Genomic DNA, 16,898 nt, shown 5'->3' with positions numbered 1-16,898 from the left:
CTCCCATCAGTCCCTGCCCCATTGGAGCTTACAGTCTAAATTCCCTAATATACACACACACAGACAGACAGACAAAAACTAGGGTCAATTTTGATAGCAGCCAATTAACCTACCAGTATGTTTTTTGGAGTGTGGGAGGAAACCGGAGCTCCCGGAGGAAACCCACGCAAACACAGGGAGAACATACAAACTCCACACAGATAAGGCCATGGTCGGGAATTGAACTCATGACCCCAGTGCTGTGAGGCTGAAGTGCTAACCACTAGGCCACTGCGATGCCCATTCATTTGCTCAATTCAACAAATATCCATTTCTGTGTATGCACACACTCGTTATACCTGAAAAGCTTCTAGTGCTACATTCCTAAACACAATATCGCTGAATAAAGCAAGAGTATGACCAAGACATTTTGCTGAAATTTTGAGAGATTTTGCTGAAAAGTAATCAATTTTTTACATAGAATTATTCCACCATTTTTTATGCTAATTTGACCATAAGGTGTCACTCCTACAAATACAGGTGTAGTACCTATTAACGGTACTGACTACCCCACCAGAGAAGACAACGACATCAGGAGTCTGATACAATAGTACGCTGACCTGCAAAAGAACTACTTATCGGAATGCAGATTACATCATATGACGACTCGCTCTGTTGCCGACTGGAGGAAATGACGTCATCACCACCCGCAAGTTGGCTTAAAGGGGCAAAGGACAGACCCGCCTATCATTTATGTCATGTAAGTACTATTTTAGGGGTTAGGGGTGTTAGGGTTAACCCTATTCCTAATTTTAACCCTAACCTTAAGCCCTAAAATAATACTCCATCGCCGCTTTAAGCCAAGTCGCGGTTGTTGATGACGTCATTTTCTACAGTCGGCAAGAGAGCGAGTCGTCATATGAAGTAATCTGCATTCCGGTAAGTATTTTTATTTGCAAGTCGGTGTACTATTGAATTTGACTCCTCATGTCGTGTCTCTGTCGGGGTAGTTCGTACAGTGAATCCGACTACCACCGACAAATACAAGTTACAGCTAATATTTCATTTCACATTGGGTAACAAAACCCTGACAACTTCAATTTAAGCTAATAAACGCAGAGAAACATGATGCTCACATAGAATTAAATACTTGGCTGAAGAATGAATGAAATACACCCGACTTTTTAATAGCATATTTTGTTTTCATTTAACCAAAAATCCTGCAGGAGATATATCTGTACGTCTCATCTAGCTGGGTGTCGTTAGGACACTCACTAGACTGGTAGGAGAGGGTACAGCTTCTGGCCATGTGATACTGATCTTAAAACCTTATCTGTCCCAGAAATGCCCAGGGCTATGATGAAACAGGAATGCTTTTACAAGGAAGAAACTTTAAGGCTTGCCATGAAAATACCACAAATATGCAGTAATTTATAGCAACCAATTAAATAGATAGCCGCTTTCACTAACTTGCCCTAGAAAGATCAAAGCCAACATCTGGTTTCTGAGAAATACACAAAATGTATTTAATAACATAGTGCAACTATCACAAAGGTTTTTTTTGCACCTATGTAGCAAAGATGTAAAATCTGTGTCTTAGAGGAGGAGATTATCTATCACACGGTGTTCATGGATACACAATTACACCAGCACCGGAGGATACTGAAGATGCAGTCTCTGGGGTTCGCTATCCCTGAGGATATGTGCTAGCCTCACCATCCACAAAACAAACAAATAATAAACTTAAAGAGGAACGAACATGCAACTTTAATGCAATCTAACTCATGCAGGCACTGTTAGAGCAGCAATTTCACATAGGGTTTTGTTCTATAAACAGCAAGTTAAGCACCATCTAAGAATGCATCTAATTTTTCTTAGCTGTCATCCTACAAATTATTTTTCTCCTTTTCAAAATCTCTCTGGAGGGGAGTCCAGCATGGCTACCAGTCACACACGGGGGGGGGAGAAGGAAGGGGTGGGGGGAAGGGGTTCCAGTGCAAAGTGCAGGCAGAGCTCAGAGGGGTGTCCCAAAGCTACTCTGTTCACTACATCATGTGTCATGTGACTGTTGCCGCCATGGTAGTCACATGACACTATGGAAGCTCTACAGAATTATAAAATGATTAATAGCAGCCTGAAGAAACAAACCAAGGAAAACTGATTACAAAGCCTTTTCTTCTAGCCTGCCACAATGTTTTATCTAACTGGTCCAAACATCAAGTAAACAAAAGATAAAGGCTTTTTCGCTCTAATTAAAAACAAAAATAAAATATATATGTACCATCTGCCATCCCATGGATTGCCCTTATAAGAGGCTGTAAACCCATGACCCCTTTATACGGAGGCTGACAGGTCCAGCAAGGTCCCTTATGTCTAGACAAGTCCTTATCACCACTTACTTGATGCAGTGTGGGGGATGGAAGGTTGTGGGGTGGTTTTAGTAAAGAGTCTGGATCTTTGTAATACTTCACATTTTTCAAAATAAAAATGGATTGCAAAAATGATTTATTTGATGCCTACTTACTGTATCAATTCAGTGGCTTTATTTTAGTTCCCCTTTAACAAATAGATTTTACTTTTGATTACAGGAAAAGCTGTGAGTGAAAGGAAACTTACTGTCATGTTGCTAATTGTACATCTGTGCCTGAGTCTCACGTAAGGAGTAGAATGTACAAGGTTTGTAACTGTGGAACTTCACATGAGGATTAAATTATGCTGTGCCCAAACAGTATACCACAACAACACGGCAAACTACATGTTGGCTGTGTGCATGGGGAAAGTGCATGGTATACTATAGTAGTTGCTTCCCCCCCCCCCAAAAAAAAAAAAAAAATCAGTACTGCTTCTCTAAGAAGGAGACACCACTTCCCTAAAACAATGTATGGAAAACTGCTGTGATCTAGCTGCAGCTACCTGTTTCACAAAGTAAGGATCAGCGGGTTTGAAAAAGTAGAGATGTTGCCTATAGCAATTAATCAAAATCTAGTTATTTATTTAGTACCTTCTACAAAATGACAGCTAGAATCTGATTGGGCAGCACAGTGGCCTAGTGGTTAGCACTTCTGCCTCATAGCACTGGGGTCATGAGTTCGATTCCCGACCATGGCCTTATCTGTGAGGAGTTTATATGTTCTCCCTGTGTTTGTGTGGGTTTCCTCCGGGTGCTTCGGTTTCCTCCCACACTCCAAAAACATACTGGTAGGTTAATTGGCTGCTATCAAATTGACCCGTGTGTGTGTATGTTGGGGAATTTAGACTGTAAGCTCCAATGGGGCAGGGACTGATGTGAGTGAGTTCTCTGTACAGCGCTGCGGAATTAGTGGCGCTATATAAATTAATGATGATGATGTGCCAAAGGTGGCGGGTGAAAGGGTAATGGCTGGTCGCGACACATTCATTCAGATGCCCTTTTAGCACAGTCCTCTCTCTTTAGCACCTCATCGCACTGTATGCAGCCACTAACAAACAACAAAAAGTAGATAAATGAAAGAATACAACAAAAGTTGACCACCTAGTGAACCACAAGATTCTAAGACCCGCCCTGAGCGCCCAGGATTCTCCACTGCTCATCCAATCAGCTTCCAGCCAGATACCCTGCACTGAGCAATATCTTATTTATACCAATCCAGGCTGTGAGCATAGAGAGTGCAGTGAGGAAGAGTTGGAGGTCCACGGTGTGGTGTATCACTGCCGTTCTACCACATGGAAAGAATCAAGAGAATATCCATGATGGCACCAATATGGTCACCGTGCATCAGCCGGGTGCGTATTCCTTATCACATACATTCATGAAACGGTTACATAGGACAGAATGAGGACTTACCGCAGCTGTTTTGCATAGCTGATTTCAATCTCTGTTCTCTCCTTCACAAACTTAATGTATTTTTCCAGCACTTCAATTCCCCACTGTGTATGTTTTTCTAAGTTGTCAAACTGATCCTGTAAGAACGTGAAGAAAGAAAGAAGAAGTGAGTGGCTATGTTCTGACGTGACGCATAGAAGGAAAACATTCCCAAAGTTTCAAAGTGCCAAAATAACGCTGCCAAGAGCACACGTGTGTTACACAACCCCGCAGCCATAAACTGGAAATGCATTTTAATGGTATTGTAAAGAACAGCTGGAAACGTTTAACACTAAATTCAATGCTAAATATTGTTTACATATCGGAACCACACACTTTACTGCATTACCATAATTACAAGGAATAGCTGAGCTGGTAAAGTCACACAAGGGTTTCTGCAGGTATTGTGACTCCATTGTACTACATTGTGTGTTGTGTTGTATTTCGATCACTGACACAGTCATGTCCAATTACACAATAACACACCCCAAAAACAAAAATGGGCACAGACTAGATTTTAAACTAGCAAAAGGGAGCTGTCAAACGGTTGTCTGTAGGACCTGAGCCATCTAATCTGCTAGGGCAGGAGGTGTGTACTTAACACTGCACCTGATTGGATGTCTGCAACTCCTGTCCAATCAGGTGCAGCATTCACTTCCTCCTTCTACTCCTAGTAGAGTTGAACACATATATCCACTTCTGCCAACACTGACAGCTCTCTACTCTTCAATGTGTAAATCAGTGTGTTTCGGAGGTCCTAACAATGGCTACTAGTAAAGAGGGGTGAGGGATTGCACCAATGTGGACACTTTAATATGATCTAGCATACAACTTGGGTAACATACTAAAAAGGAGTAGATATTATAAATCTTCAAGCCAGACAAACACTTTTGGGAGTCAACAAGAGCCGTACGGACCTAAACAGCAGAAAAAGGAACATTTTTGGAAGAAAAGAGGGACAGGAAGATTTAGACAAGGGGTTGTATGTAACAAAAATACAAAAAATACTGAGAAATAATTGAACAGTGCCAGTTTTGTATTAATATGAGCTGCTATAAATGAAGAAAATTCCATAGCATTGTGATTTATGATCTGATGCTCATATTTTATATAAGGGATGCAATCAATTAAAAGAAAGTCACAAACTACAGTTTACACATCTGTTTTAATTCAACAGCCATAGAGGAGTAAGAATTTCACAGGAATATGGCAACATTAAGTGAGCAACTTCTAATTACTAGTACAGGAGGAGTGCAGTGACTAATATCAGGGGGAGAAGGGATAACAACTGAAGTTGTTTCCACTAGTTCATCCTAAAGTAGCGCCAGTATAATGAACAAGTACCCTTTCTTCTAAATAAAAAGTCCAAATGTCCCACTAGACCTTCCAATGTCTTTACTCTATTTCTTATCTGTAATTATTATTATTTTAAGCTAACTTATTTTAACTGTAAATTTGCTGGGCAAACATTGGTTCATCTTTAATATAATGTACTTTTAATTACTTTTCAACTGCGTAAAAAATTAATAATAAAATCAGATTAATAATTAGCTGGCAGTACACAATCTATTTGAAAATAAACAAGGTTACCCATTACCCCAAACAGTATTTAATGCTCGGACCTATAGTGAAAGAACAGCAGCCTCATCTCCAAGTACTCTCCCATCCACTCACCACCTCTCTTGTTGCTTCCTCACACTCACATCTACAGGGGTTTACACAGTGGGTCTGATTCATTAAGGAAAGTAAGGCAAAAAAAAAAAAATTAGCAAGTTTTCTCCTGGACAAAACCATGTTACAATGCAAAGGGTGCACAATACTTTATTATTTTGCACATAAGTTAAATACTGGCTGTTTCATGTAACACGCACATACTTGATAACTTATTTATACACTGAAATTTAAAGTTGATCTAGGACGTGCACTATCCCGACTATAAATCTACCAATAATATTTTAAAATTTACCTCACCCTCCAAAGCAACATGGTTTTGCCAAGGTTCAAGGTTACTAATTTTTCTTGCTTTACTTTCCTTAATGAATCAGACCCAGTGTCTCTACGACAATGGTACAGAGATTCTATATAGTATTTGCTTAAAACTCCTCAACTCAAAGTTTACCCCGATTCCTAGTCCACCCTGTATGACTTAGTCCATCCCTTTACAACGCTGTCAATCTGTTTTTCACACCTTGGGTGTCACGTGTCCCACTTTTCCCCTTAAACTATAAACTCTCACTCTGGGCCGTCATCACCCTCTTGGATCTGTTTGTTTTATTATGTAACGGCGCTTCAGGAACTGTGGGTGGATTCTGGATAATAATGGTACGTTTAAGTCTATAAACACAAATCCTACAACTTGTACTTTATCTCTATTCTCCACAACCTTAATGCGTCTTCCCTATGAATATCAGCAAAGAATAAATATTATTTACCACTATAAACTTACAGTCTGGGCTCCAGTAAAACGCTCATTACATGTGGCCTCTAATCTGTGACACTCAGATAGTTCCCACCACCCACATCTTAGCTCCCAGTGACTCAGACCCCATTTGCTTAGCTTATTTTAAAAGAATGTATTCAAAAGAATCGCTGGCCATTGAGTCAATGCCAAAATCAGCTCACTGGAGGATTCCCATCACTGTCAGCTATGACCTATCCTGCGTCCTCGGGGACAGGAAATGATTCGGAACACAGATTTTCTTTGCTTGTATTAAATCTACACACTAACAGTTGATCATCCAATCAGCTAATTTGATTTAAAAGGGACATTATGCAGAATCATGAGCTATTTTGTTGAGCTTGTCTTGCTGAATAAATTAAAAGCTCTATGTCTGACAAATGCTTTCTTCAAATGTTATGCTTTGGTGAAATCATGGCTATCTGGCCACTAGAAACATTCTTCCAATGGAGTCTATTGGGTAGATTTATATAAACATTATAAAAAGAAAAAGAAAATGTATGGCCCATAGCAACCAATCAGAGACTACCTATCATTTACCTAGTGCATTCTAGAAAATGACAGCTAGAATCTGATTGGTTGCTATAGACAACACCTCCATTTTTCGTTTTTAGAAGGTTTGACAAATCTACCCCTATGATTCATGTTTCAGTAACAATATAGCTGCTCCAAATCATGATATAAAGATGAAAATATTTAATTAACATAGAAAAGCAAAGCGAAAATTGCCCAATTCCTCATTTTGATGGGAGTGCCATTCCAATGACTGGACCCTAGCCATTAAATAAGAGAGGGGAACAAAAGGTTATTGGACGTTGTAGCCTCTCCCTTATTGGACAAGAACCAATCATCCAATCAGGTTCTGCTTTTATGTTTGCAAAAAAGGTGTTAGAAATTCAAAGTTAGCAGCCGCTGCACGCAGGTTACCTGCGCTTTGTTAAGGTATACTGTAGTCTTGAATTCATTACACACTGGTACATGTCCTAGGCAGTTAAGATACCGTCCTCTAGCAGCCAAAAGACGAGAGGATGTCCACTTATAAAAAAAAGTCTCCTCTTTCCGACGTTCCCCATATGTAACATATAAGGCAGGGTGTGTTTCTCCTCCGGAACCCTTCTGCTACTCAAGGCCAGGATCATCATCATCATCATTTATATAGCGCCACTGATTCCGCAGCGCTGTACAGAGAACTCACTCACATCAGTTCCTGCCCCATTGGAGCTTACAATCTAAATTCCCTAACATACACACACAGACAGACACAATAAGGTCAATTTTGATAGCAGCCAATTAACCTACAAGTACGTTTTTGGAGTGTGGGAGGAAACCGAGCACCCGGAGAAAACCCACGCAAACAGAGGCAGAATGTGATGTGATGCCCCAATCAGATATCTTCACCTTTATTTACGGAAGTGAATGGGCCGAGTTCTCATTTGCTGCGATTTTACAGAGCAATACGGCTCCCAGCTACTGAAAAAAGACACCTCCCCCACAACGCCTACATTGGGGGTCAGAAGGGACGGTTTAAAATGGACACTCTCTTAAACAGTAATTACTATCTCTTACCCGTCTCTGGGTGCTGTTCGTTCAATCCACTGACTCCACCAAAGCCTTCAGTAGTACTGCTCTGCTATTGTGTCCTGCTCTATCAAAACCCTTCATACCTCTAATCCTATACACAGGGGAGGGATATCAACACCACCACTGCCTGTCTGAATCAGTCAAGTATCACTAGTGTGCAGAGGGGCAGCGTGGCACCAACGAATACTTTAGGCGACCCAGAAGAGCACGTTATGTAAACAAGTGAAAGACAAGATTGAGGTTTAACTTCGTGATCTCCATTCAATACTGGATCACTCTATTGGTAACTGTCCTGTTAACCAAGCCAACCGCATCCTAATATTTCCCGGATGACATTTTCAGCAGCGTACAGCTATACAACAAATTGGCACCTGGGTCAAGTTGATGGATGTTGTAGCTTAGAACCAGCTGGAGAGTTAAAAACAATCAACCTCAAATCTACATAATATGAAACTGTGAAATGAAGACGGGGTTCATCAGAGCTGCGGTCGATGATTAGGTAAAGCCGCACCAAAACACAAACAGCTGTTGGGATTACACATCTGCTGCATTGAGCAAAACAGAATTTTCGATCTGGATCCAAGGGAGTAGACAGGAACCAGTGAATAAACTACCTCTCGCTCAAGCCAATTGGATGCTCACAGCAACTTGGAGGCCAAAACTAAAAGAGTTGGTTGAAAAATAACAGAGCTCCAACACAATACAAAATATAAACCGAAAAGATGCTCTTACCAATCACAACATATTTAATGAGGCTTCTCATTTACCTTTGAAAAATCAACATGACCGTAGGTCATGTGACTTGCTGCATTTATCTCACCACTAAACATAAAACAAAAAGTTGATCTAAAAAGCACACTGTTATAATAAGAGGTAAGTATATAATTTAATTGGCAGCAAAGAAAATGTTTTGCTGAAACAGACATTCAGCCTATACGAGTCATCTTCTAATTGTGACTCTGGGATGGGCTGCAATATACAGCTGTCACACGGACTCCCGAAAGTCTAACAGAAAGACAATCAGCTACCTACTGTAGGGGTATATTTACTAAACTGCGGGTTTGAAGTGGAGATGTTGCCTATAGCAACCAATCAATGTGTAGCTGTCATTTTGTAGAATGTACTAAATAAACAACGCCAAAACATATACAATCCCTGGGCGCTTGTGAGAAAATGATGCTAACAGAGTGAACATAAGTAGTAGTCATTTATTAATTACAAAAATGGTGAGTTGCAACTCAAAAGCCATTACAGTAAACAATGTGGAAATTTATATCCATTGATTAACAGGGTTGAGCTACACTTTACCCGTCACTTCTTCCCTGCCCCCCACCCTTCCATCCAGTCCCCAATTCCCCGTCCCTAGTGGCTGCTACATCAACATCTCGTATAGGGAGCGCTGAACTAACCCCACTATCTTTAACTAAATAAACGACAGCTAGAATCTGGGACGTCTATCTTACATGTGGCCATTTTGTTTCTTTGAAGCTTTTTATTTAATAGGTGAAAGTGCCCAAACTGCGCCCTTTTACAGGCTAGGATGAGACCTGGAAGAAGGGATTTCCCCTGTAAAGTGCCCTCTCCACCCCTCTGTCATTTAAATAATCCCATCACAGAAAAGGAAATCTCCTTTTGTTTGCTGGTGCAAAAGTAGACGAGGAACACCCCAGGTCTGTCCAATTCTGTGCTACCCCACTGCGGGCTTTTACACCCATGTATGGCATAAAAATGTTGGCACCGAGATTTATTCCCTTCACCGCAAAACGAGATCATTTACACAACAGTTAGGCGCGGTATAGCTCAACATCTTATGACAAAGCAATATATGGCTGTGTAGCCAACAAGCAGGACACCCGAGAGCACAATATGCTCTGAAATGCATTATGCAAGCAAAACCCAATATAAAAACAGTATATTTGTCAAGGGCACACACATAGGAGTTATTGTCTCCAGTCTGTGCATCCACTTATTATATCAAAGCTTTTTTATTTTCAACAATGTAACTCATATTTGCCAACTCTCCTGGAATGTCCAGGAGACTCCCGAAATTCGGGTCAGTCTCACGGACTCCCGGGAGAGCAGGCAAATCTCTCGCATCCCGCTACTGCCGCCCCAAAATGACAAGATTTGCGGCGAATCGCGACATTTTGGATCCCCCCATGACAAAGCTCCATTTGCGTTGCGGGGGCGGGGCCAAAATGCCGCGTTTGGCCGCACTCCGCCCTCCAGTCACGCCCCTCTTTTGGAAAGAACTTGCCCAACGTAGGCAAGTATGATGTAACTTACACCACTTGCCAAATGAAACTTGTGAAAATAGTACTACAAGAGAATCCTTAAAAAGGAGAACTACGACCAAGTAAAATGTTATATTGGATGGAGCTAGCGCCACTCTTCTCTCTCCTACCAAGAAGAGTCATTATAAATGTATATAATGGTGTTGTCGTAGCTTCTCCCACGTTAACTTCCATTTGCACGAATTGAAAGATCACGGAGGAGAGGCCAACTACAACCCAGTTGCTTGTTGTAATCAGGTCAACGGTACTAGATGAGAGGAGCCTGCATTGAACTGATGGAGCCTTCACAGGGGGCCTGCTGGACCAAAGCGATGCCAGACCCAAGATAAGTAGAACTCTGCATGTTATCTCATCTTAGCAGATGCCAACCGAAAATAAATGGCCAGTTTTAGGAGGAAGTACTGCTATAATAAATAGATAGATGACCCCTGTCTGTATTCTAGGATACAAAATAAAATCTAAATGGGAAAACCTAACTCTAGGCTGGAGTCATTAAGGAAAATAAAAAAAAAAAAAAGTGTAAATGTTCTCTGGGACAAACCATGTTACAATGTAAGGGGTGCTAATGAGTTTATTATTTTGCACATAAGTTAAATACTGGCTGTTTTTTTTTTATCTAGCACACAAATACTTGATAGCATCAATTTTACACTGAAAGTTAGAGGTGATCTAAGACATGTCCTACCCCAACTATAAATCTGTCCCCACATTTTAAGTTTACCTCCCCCTCCAATGCAACATGGTTTTTCCAAGGTGCAAAGTTACTCATTCTTAATGCTTTGGTCTCCTTAATGACTCAGGCCCTCTGACATCATCTCAAAGTCATGTTCAAAAATATTAAGTTTAATTTCTACCAATCAGGACAGACCTCTGTTGGGGCAGTCAGTACTATACTGATTTTATGAACGGTCTTAAGCTGGGTACACACTACTGAAACTTTCTCCCGATGTGATATCGATATCAATTTTACCAACGTCTGAAAGTCCTGATCAGCATAACGATTCCTGTGTACACACTATACACGTTTTACCGTCAGATCTGTGCTCTTCATCTGTCATAACCATCAGCTGAAAAGATCCTGACACTGCACACTCCATAGAGATCTATGGACACTGCCGGTCCTGAGTGCATACACACTGCAGGATTGGAACAACATCGTTCATAGAGATTTTTAGTCCGTTTATAAAATCAAACGATACTGAGCTTTGGAATGAAAAAATGATCATTGCACCGTACACACTAATGTGAAATCGGACCGAACAGTTAATTTATCGTGAGATTGGCCCGATAATCGGGTGAAAAACCTGCAGTGTGTACCCAGCCTTAATGGTTTTAAAATATCTGGATACTATTTCATGAATGCACAGATTTATTTTGCTTCCAGTAAAATACTATTCCCTTGTAGTTTCCCAGCAACAACTGTTGATTGATGGACGTAATTTCACTATCAGACGCGTGGGCTGTAGCAGCAGACGACATAATAGAAAGCTCCACTTTAGTGCATATATTAGACATTATCGTAAAATGATGTAGTTTGAAGCAAGTTTTATGGAGCCCTATAGTAGGTGTTAATCCATGGCTGTCAGAACATGGGAAACACGGTAAGAGAGGCACCAATCTGACCGGGGGGCAGAGACAGCTCCAATTTTCTTTTAATTTTTTTTGGGCACCGCCTACTTGCCCCCTTAAATTCAGAGTCCCTAATCTGAATAGAGCGGGTAGCAGAATAAGTGCAAACCTCCTGAAAAAAAACCAAAACAGGATGTACGCCCAAAACTTACTGCAAATCCTGTCTCTTAACCCATCAACATCTCCCCAAACAAAATCCTCATACCAAGCTAACTTTATATCTCGTATTAATCATACTTGCCAACTCTCCCGGAAAGTCCTGGAGACTACCGAAATTCGGGTCGGTCTCCCGGGAGAGGTGGCATTTCTCCCGCATCCCACAATTCCCTTGCTAAAATGACGCAATTCACAGAGAATCGCGTCATTTTGGCCCCACGCAACAAAACGTCATTCTACTCGTGGGGGCGGGGCCAACATGACGCTATTCGGGCGCCCCGCCCCTCTCCCGGACGACGCCGACTGAAAGTAGGCAAGTATGGTATTAATATTACACTTGCAACTAGTTATTTTAACAGGCGATAGGGAATGTTAGTTGTTTATGGCAAAATCAGAGTGAAAGTGAAAAAGTAGGGACTGTGAGAGGGACAGGGTGTAATACTGTCTCCTGGGAGAAAACAAGACAAATGAATTCTAATAATTCGCTCTAATTCTTTAAAAAAAAACACCACCACATTATTAAAACCATGCCATGCTCTTAATACATCTACATTATATCACTCTTAATAACCCCAAGCCTTATCATATAGATGGGTGTAATATGAATTAACAGCACTGACAAAGCCGATAGAGTTTATAACTGCAAAACACCACTGAAAAGTACAATAGCGACAAGATGACAATATCGACTTACCATATAGCTGGCAGTCATTATGTCCAGCACCAATAATTATCTACACATGAAAAATCGGACTTTAATATGTACATGAAGAAATTACATCATTTGTAATACACACTGTCAACATGGCACTTTTAAAGCGGCAATGGGCGGACCCGCTGCCTGTATAATGTAATCCAGGCAGTGGATATGGCTGTTGCCGCTTTAAAAGCGCTGTTTTCACAGTGTATTAGAAATGACGTCATTAATCTCCATCTACCAAGAAATACCAGACCATCCTTATTTTGCCAATCGTATGCAAACAAAAGTACATAGGTGCCAAAAGGTAACTACTGAATATAGACATAAAAAGACCGCTGGAACAATTCGGACATTGTTTTAATTTTCTTCTACAGGTATTTAAAGATTTCAGAGACCATTATACGAGTGTGATCATCTCGAGCCACTAATGGGAAGCTTCTAAGAGTTGAGGTTCCAAAATCATTAATCATCGTATTGGCACAGAGAATCTGGAAATGATTCATGTTTAGCTGGCAAATATCAGACATTTGTTTGCAAAGCAAAGAAACAGAAAATGTACAAGTGACTGATTGTTTTGGAGCAATAAAACTGCATCGCCTCTCCGTGCATGATGTACACTGCGCATGATATTGTGTTGCCAATTTACAGTCATAGCTAATGGGGGGAAAAACTGGGGGGGGGGGGGGCTTTAATTCATTAGGGTAGAGATCGTCTTATACAACATATTACTTTTGTGTTAGCAGTTGGCAACCTAACAGTTTTCTTTCATCTTCATGAATAATTTAAAGCCCTTCAAACATGTATTGTGCTGATGAACAATCCGGAGATAAAAGCTATATACATGGAAGGGTTGGGTGTTTTAGAAGTCTTTCATTTTGAAAGTGGTTTCCGAAGTAAACACTAGGACACAAGTAAAAAGATCAACATTTATTTTCCGTTTACTCCCCCCACCCCCCGTGAAAGCCCCCAGCTAAAAGTCTAAGGGCTAGAACTACTAAGAATCAAATTAGGTGGCAGGAGTGGTTCAAACCGCTGCATTTACTATAGGGCGGCTTGAGGCTTCAATTTAAAATGACTGGTGTTTTGTCCAGACCGCCGATGGTTTGGCTGAAACCGCCATCCAGAATACAGGACAGGACAGTTTTAAAACCTGCTTCAGAATGTCTGGATAGCTTAAACATGCTGTATGAACTATTTTACCATTCAGAACATAAGAGAAGCACCACTGACATTTAAATTAAGTTGGCAATCAAGAATTATTGATTAAGGGGCAAAAATTAATTTAAAAAAAAAAAATGTCATTGTATTAAGGGGATAAAATTATTTAATTATTATATTATTCGGACAATATGTAATGACAAATTGTGCAATATAAATAATTATATCCACCATTAACAATCAGTTATTATATATTCTCATTTCCCACATAATATAATACTATAAGTGTCCCTTTAAAAAAAAAAAATCTTTAAAAAAATAAATTCCCCCATAAGTTATTAAATTAATTTTGTCCCTTTATCAATAAATAATGATTTTCCAAATATTTTAAATGTCAGTGGTGCTTCTCTTATGTTCTGAATGGCAAAATAGATCAAACAGCAGCAGTTTGAGCAATCTCGCCATTCACAACCACCTCTTTTATTTTGGCCATTTGGTTGGCTGTTCTTGCGGCGGTTTTGAAAATCCAGCTTAGTAAATCCGGCTGTTTGTATGTTCATCATTGTTAAAATCGGGGTGGCGGTTTGTAAAGTGGTGGTTTTGAAAAATGTCATTTCTGGAATTTTGACGGAGGTTTTGGCTTTAGTAAACCCGGCGGTTAGCCAAAAGGCGGTGGTTTGAGCAAACCACCCTTTAGTAAATCTAGCCCTAAATCTAAATCTCCCCCAAGTGATTGTTTCAATTCTACAAGAGAAAACAGATTTGCAACTTAGGAAAAAATAGGTGAATCCCCCACTCAGGCACAGATTGGAGGCAGCCATCTTGATGGCTTGACCGACCGTTATGAAATGCAATCTATCCATGTCTTAGTAAGTGATATTACGAACGTTAGAAAACCTAAAAAGAAAAAAAGCGAATAGGTGTGAACAAGCCCTGAAGCATAGGCTGCATTCTAATGAATACTGGTTCAGCCATCAAAATATCAGCCTTCCCTACACGTAGGAGACGAGTACATTTCATTAATGACCAGAAGACTCTAGAACTCAGCAACAAGACCATTCGGCTGGTGACTGGAGAGGGGTGGGGGGGTATTTAGGAAGACACAAGGTTCTGCACAAGGACGTGATGATTGAGAATCACATCATTGAGAACTATATAAAAAGGTGGACTAATCACTCTTCATCTATCCACCTTCAGGACTATATCAGCAGAAGAAGTCTCTCCAGGTGAAACGCGTAGGGTTTCTACAGATAGTTTTACTTTCTTGCTGCTGGTTCTGGATTCGTTCCCTGGACTATTGCCTACAAACTTGTGTGGCTAGGGGAACATAGGACCATCAAAATCAGATGAGAATATATTAATTTATCTAGATAAGCTTGATATTCCTACATTATATAATTTCTCTGAGCTTTAATGAATTGGGTCCCTTCAAGTGTATCCTGGATGATGTTGGAGGAAGTTTATTAAAAAACACCCTTGATCTTCTTATAGGGTGCAAGGCAGTTACCTTTTATTATAGTCTATTTATATAGCGCAATCATATTACATAGCGTTGCACCGAGGATATGTAGTTATTCATATCAGTCCCTGCTCCACTGAAGCCCATAATCTAAATTCCCTACTACACATAATCAGGTCCATGTGTCAAAACATTTGCCTGTTACTAACATCTACATGCTACACTATATAGGATCTCTATTTTTGAGGGATTGTGAGTATATACCCGGCATTGGAAGACTTCTAATAGCTCAGATAAGCCACCGTTGTATTACAATTTGGTATGAGACGACTTCTATCCACTTACTTCACCATTGTTTTTGTTTGGGGCTTTTTTTGAAACTTTTTTAGTGTTTGAGGAATTGGTACAACTTATTACATAACCGAACAGTACAACTCAAGATGGGGAAGAGCAAAACCATGGCTGTAAGTGGCAGACAAGTTCAGATGCTCACAACTTCCTATTGGTACATCATGTTAAAGAGCAACTTTAACTAAAATACAAAAGCAATTAAGTACATTTCAAAATATAGGTTCTGCTGTCCACACATCATATCATCAGCAATATAGGGAAACAAGCTTAATATCTACCCACGTTGAGTCCAAACTAACCAAGATGTTGAACATCTACATCAACCAGATTATTTCTGGGCACACTCCCCACACGTACATGCCCTCATCTGATCCAATGACCACGGATCCCGGCGCTCAATGTTCAGGACTGGCGCAACCATAGCCAACATGTAACTTGCCGCACCTTGTCAGGACTTGGAATGTTTGACATTGAACTTCAAATCTAAATATAAACTATTGTTCTCAGTCACTTCAGATAAGAGGTGGACTGCAGTGTTCTTCTATAGGTTTACTCATGGATGTATCTAATGGGGCAGCAGCTGCTATGGAGCCTAGCAGATGATGGAGATCATCCGGGCCCCTCAGTTGCTGGGCGCCATGCAGCTGACACCCATACTGCTCCCACTCAGAGGGAAACAGTGCAGAGAACGTAGTCAGCAGAGAGTTTAATAAGCCTCCATTGCTGTGGCTGTTAACACAGCAAGGCATTTAAAGCCCCAGAATGCTATGCTCACAAGCTGGCATTCAAGGGCGCCAAAGTTAAATCTGATACCCCCTACAGATTTTGGGACCCCCTACAAAATTCTGCTATGTGGCCCCCCATATTTCTGTGAGTAAACCTCTTGGGTTTACTCACAGGATGGCTGTTATATGTAGAACAAATATCTTCCACCAGCCAGTTTAGTGGCCCTTTATTAAGCCAATAAAACCTTTGAATGTCAATCTGGGCTTTCCCAAATTGCTAGGACACTACCGCAGTGGATAGTGCAGACCCACTCCAGTCATATACACATGCATCTCTGCTTCTACGAAAAGGGTAAAATCGTCATTTAACCACTTTTGTCACACCTCAAAACCAGACAAAAAAGGCATGCAATACCGCATTATTCATCTGCTCCTTCACTCTTAGTACACAGGTTTTCTAGGGAAAATCATGCCGGTTTCTCCTGATCATTGGTCCACTCCACAATAGGACTATCTCCATTTCTTGTAGAAATACAACTAAGCCACTTTTTTGTTTATTTCTGAACT

The 16,898-nt window shown here is 40.6% G+C and overlaps 1 protein-coding gene across 21 annotated transcripts in view; it reads right to left on the bottom strand.

Annotated features, from left to right (window-relative positions):
- The window catches only part of FNBP1 (formin binding protein 1), a 120,879-nt gene that overhangs the window by 84,046 nt on the left and 19,935 nt on the right, over positions 1 to 16,898 (bottom strand). For all 21 annotated transcript variants that reach the window (XM_075185201.1, XM_075185196.1, XM_075185199.1 and 18 more), the window contains exon 2: positions 3,803 to 3,918. In XM_075185201.1, the coding sequence (XP_075041302.1) occupies positions 3,803 to 3,918 (116 nt within the window). The remainder of the gene's footprint in view (positions 1 to 3,802; positions 3,919 to 16,898) is intronic.

Source organism: Mixophyes fleayi, chromosome 9 (genome assembly GCF_038048845.1).
Source record: "Mixophyes fleayi isolate aMixFle1 chromosome 9, aMixFle1.hap1, whole genome shotgun sequence".
NCBI lineage: Eukaryota > Metazoa > Chordata > Amphibia > Anura > Limnodynastidae > Mixophyes > Mixophyes fleayi.
This window is presented reverse-complemented; position numbering and strand designations above follow the sequence as displayed.